At 37.8% G+C, this 4,838-nt stretch overlaps 1 protein-coding gene across 1 annotated transcript in view; it reads left to right on the top strand.

Annotated features, from left to right (window-relative positions):
• Positions 1–4,838, top strand: part of SCYL2 (SCY1 like pseudokinase 2) — an 88,056-nt gene that overhangs the window by 53,103 nt on the left and 30,115 nt on the right. Inside the window, exons 5-6 of the mRNA XM_045291287.1 lie at positions 1,138–1,287; positions 2,543–2,764. Of these exons, the coding sequence (XP_045147222.1) occupies positions 1,138–1,287; positions 2,543–2,764 (372 nt within the window). The remainder of the gene's footprint in view (positions 1–1,137; positions 1,288–2,542; positions 2,765–4,838) is intronic.

Here is a 4,838-nt window from a genome sequence, read left to right as displayed (position 1 = left end):
GACAGATAAACCCCTCAGGACCAATATTGAGAGTAGCCATATCAGGAGGGGAAGGGGAAGGTGGGGGTAGAAAGGGAACCAATCACAATGATCTACCTATAACCCCCTTCCTGGTGAATGGACAATAGAAAAGTCATTGAAGGGAGGCATTGGTCAGTGTAAGACATGAATTAATAATTATATATTATCAAGGATTCATGATGGAGGGAGGGAGGGGGGAAATGAGCTGATACTAAGGGCTAAAGTAGAAGGAAAATGTTTTGAAAATGATGATGGCAACAACTGTACAAATGTGCTTGGCACATGGATGGATGTATGGATTGTGATAAGAGTTGTACAAGCCCCCAATAAAATAATTTCAATAAGTAAATAAAGAGTAGCACTGCCTGTGTGATTTTCTGAGGCTGTGAATCATGGAGAGCAGAAAAGCCTCATTTTTCTCCCTTGGGTGGCTTGTGGATTTGAACTGCTGACCTTGAGATTAGCAGCTCCCAATACATAACCCACTGTGCCACTAGGGCTCTTTCAAGAGATTATAGTATCTACACATCCATCTACAAATCCTGATACATCCACCAAATGATACCTCAACCAAATGATCTCTTCTAATAGATCAGCTTGACTCTCTGGTTACCTTTTTAATTCTCTCCACGTAAACGTGTATTAGCACCTCAACTTTAGTTTGATGTCTAAGAGTGAGCATCAAAAATACACTGAAGAAAGGAAAAAGTAAAACTAGGATGGAAATCAATAATCTAGTAAAGAAGAAAATCAAGAACACCTGTAGTTTGTTGAATGATGGTACCCAAAGATGTCAACAGTGTGCATGTCCTAATCCCCAGACCCAGGAACTGTATGAATTTGGACTGCACAGGGTCTAACTATGTTTTCTTTCCTTCTGATTATGTGTGTAGAGAAAGGGAATTAATGTACTCTGGCTTTATAAATTAATTGTTCTTTAATGCTTAAATTGTCCTGGCAATTAAAAGTATACCTACTTTTGTGTTTATAATGAATTTTATTAGCTAATATGTAAGTTCACATCCTGGGAGAAGCAGTCATAATTATTGTGGTTTTATGATAATTAAAAAGAGATTTTTTTAATGTAAAAATGTCTCTTTTTTAAAATATTTATAGGTTTCTGAAGGGTTATCATTTTTGCATAGCAGTGTGAAAATGGTTCATGGAAATGTTACTCCTGAAAATATAATCTTGAATAAAAGTGGAGCCTGGAAAATAATGGGCTTTGATTTCTGCGTATCATCAACTAATCCCTCGGAACAAGAGGTAATGATGGTCTCATTTTTTTTAAGCCCTAGGAATTTGTTATTGCATCTGAAATGGACTAGAGAATTTGTGAATCTGATGTGTAGAAATCAGTTTGATGGTAAAATGGTATGTTTAAAAGTACTGCTTTGTAGAAAATGTCTATTATACATTGAACCTTAACTTTCACTGAGTGTTTTTAGTGTTTGAATTCCATAACAAATCTCTCAAGAGAAAGATGCCACAGTTAAATAAAGTTGAGAACTATTGAGTTAATTTGTTTGCTTGTTTTTTTTTGTTAGAACTTAAATACTCTCAGCACACATCGAATCACCACCAGTGTTTCTCCAATGTATTGGACCACTTCTTTAAGGAGTGTAATAATAGCAACTGTGGCAATAACTAAAAATTTATTGAAGTACTTTTCTAAACATTTTTAATATATTAATTCTTACAACAATTCAGTGAGATTAGGAATAATATAGATAACATAGGCTCAGAGGAAATAACCTGCTTAGGAAGGTGGTAAATGGTAGCACTAGGATTGGAACCTAGTCTTTCTGGTTCCAGCATATCTCTTTGTGGTGATTATGACACCTGCCTCTTCAGGCTTTACGGTATGTAGTTAGTAAGCACCACAATATGATCTACAGGTAATTTATGAAGTGCTTCACAAAGTTCGTGGAAAAGTTCCCTTGTCTTTTATTTTATTTTTCATGAACTTTTGAAGCCCTCCTTGGTATAATTTCCACAGCCACTTTTAAGAGAAGCAGCAAGAATTCGTTTGTGCTCTGTCTGTCTCTCTTTTGCACAGTTATTTAATTTAAATAGCTTTTGGAAACAAGTAACTAAATCGTGTGGTTAGTGGAAGAAAAAAAGGTTTCAGAGAATAAGCTATTTTATATACTCGAGTATAAGCCGACCCGAACATCAGCCAAGGCACGTAATTATACCACAAAAACTGCAATAAAAATGTGCTGATGGTATATATGGTAACCCATATAACACGAAGCATATGTATTATAAAACTTAAACCAGTTCTTCCCATCTCTACAGTGGAGATTTGTCTGCTGAAGGAAAGCCCAGCCCTAAAGTTTTACGAGCTCATATTCTTATCTCTCAATTTGATGTTTGCACTTTTCAGATTTGTAGTTTGGGGAATTTTAGGATTTAAGGTGGTGTTGCCATTTTTACTTATGTGAACAAGGTATGATTTTGCGGACAGGTGCTTGTTTTCAATTGAAATACTTTATATAACTCCCTTTTTTTCTTATAGCCCAAGTTTCCTTGCAAAGAGTGGGACCCAAATTTGCCATCTTTATGTCTTCCAAATCCTGAGTATCTGGCTCCTGAATACATACTTTCTGTAAGCTGTGAAACAGCCAGTGACATGTACTCTTTAGGAACTCTTATGTATGCTGTTTTTAATAGAGGAAAACCCATGTTTGAAGTCAACAAGCAAGATATTTACAAGAGCTTCAGTAGGCAACTGGATCAGGTATTTGCTTATAAATGTGTGATTGCCTTAAGTATTTGATGGGATGTTTCTTAGATTTCTTTTCAAGAGTTTATTCAGAAATTTCTCTTAAACTGAGGTGAGTGTTTCCTAGTTGATTTTTACATATATTCAGTTTAATAGAAGCAATTGTATAAACAACTGAGGAGAACTAGTTGAAAGTTAAAATTTGTGGCAGTTCTTGGTCATGTACTACTACAATGAGTTTTGAATTCTCTTTAGCATTTTATTTGCATGTGATATTAATGATATTGTCTAGTAATTAACTATTCTTTTGTTCTCCGTTCTTTGGAATGAGCATAAATATGGCTGTCTTCCACCTTATGTAAATTTTTGGTCAAAGATGCGTGAGGGCATCCAGCGCCACACCCATTTGTTGAATCATCTCATTAATATTCCATTAACCTAGAGCCTTCTACTTCACCACCACCTTTCGTGCTTATACTTCTTCTTTCAGGACTATTGGTTTTTGATCATATGCTGCCTTCTGAAATAGTTGAATGTTGACCAGTAGTTTTGGGTACAGTGACTGGTTTTCCATTCTCTTTTGGTGCTTCTGCATCTTTCAATCTATTCCCCATAGAATCGAACAATATTGTCCATTACTTCCGTTTGTCCTCCTTGCCTACCTCTTCCTGCCTTCTGAACTTTATCACTGAGCAACCCTGCCTTGCTTATCTTGTTTAGTGGATTGTTCTAAGGAGTGCATACTTCCCTGGGGGTACTGCTCACTTTATGGGCCTGTCTAAAGGGTCACTGGCGGGCTGGGGGTAAATGTTGGATTGTTCTTCCAAGACTAGCAGTTCAAACCCACCTGCTGCTCCTCAGGAGCAAGATAAGGTATTTTTCCCTGTAAAGCTTTACAGCCTTGGAAACCCCATACAGGGTCGCTATCAGTCAAAATCAACTTAATTGCAATGAGGTTTTTAAGTATGGTTTTGTAGAAAGTTACCGTAAGTCACAGGGGAGTAAGGTTCGTTCCAGCCTTGAAGAACCTCTACCCAGTTCTGCTAGACCAGTAAACTTGGACTTCTGTTTTCTTCCACGTTTCCTCCTATCATTCCAGTTGTATCATTATGCTTGTATTCTCATCGCTTACTTTAATGATAACTGTGTGTGGTCTCAGGATCATTGGAGACTGAGATTCATGTTGTCTATTAGTCCTTGGAACTAATTATTTCAATGCATGCTTGATTTTCTTCACTTTTCTTTGCTCTGAACCAGGAGAGACCAGTCGTTGTACCTTAGGTTGCCATTCACAAGCTCCATTTGCTACTCACCAAAGTAGGATGTAGAACATTGTCTTCCTGTGGACTGTTGCTCCTTCGTGGGGCCCGTGCTATCTCCCTTGAGATAGCCCTGGGCCAACAGCTCATTTCCTCAAGGTGTTTGTTTGCTTATGGCTAGGAACTTTTCATAACTTTGCCTGTATACACTCTACTGTATTCATGGGTCTCTTTGTTGTGTCGACAAATGCATATGTAGAAATAGCCTCTGTCAAACCTATATGAGCTCTTCCCCATCACCCAAAATTAAAAATAAATTTTTTTAAGGAAAAAAAACTCCACTGATGAGGGGGATAGTGCATTTGGAGCTCATTCCACCAGGTGAGACTGTTAATTACCCTGTCTAGTTAGACGTTATGAAAAGATTGCATAACAGCGTATGACAAAAATGGCCAGATTTGTGACAGACGGGACTGGTTTTGCCACCACAACAATGCACTTGTTCAAGCAGCCATCTCAGTGTGCCAGTTCCAGGCAAAAAAACTTACCTCTCTTGCCACATGCACTTTATTCTCCTAACCTTGCTCTGTGTGACTTTTGTTTCCACGAATGGAGAGGGACATGAAAGGACAGCAATTTGGTAGCATTATTCTCATTATTGGTCCTGAGGGGTATATCTATCCTGAATTCCCTGTGTTTCTAGCTCTTATCTGTACCAGTGTACATCCTCTGGTCTAGCCAGATTTTTAAGGTGGAATTGGGATTATGATAGTGACGTGGGGGTGGGAGGGGTGGAAGCATTAAAGAACTAGAGGAAAGTTGTATGTTTC

Source organism: Echinops telfairi, unplaced genomic scaffold (assembly GCF_000313985.2).
Source record: "Echinops telfairi isolate 266 unplaced genomic scaffold, ASM31398v2 ScPeMD7_2;HRSCAF=8, whole genome shotgun sequence".
NCBI classification, from domain to species: domain Eukaryota; kingdom Metazoa; phylum Chordata; class Mammalia; order Afrosoricida; family Tenrecidae; genus Echinops; species Echinops telfairi.
This window is presented reverse-complemented; position numbering and strand designations above follow the sequence as displayed.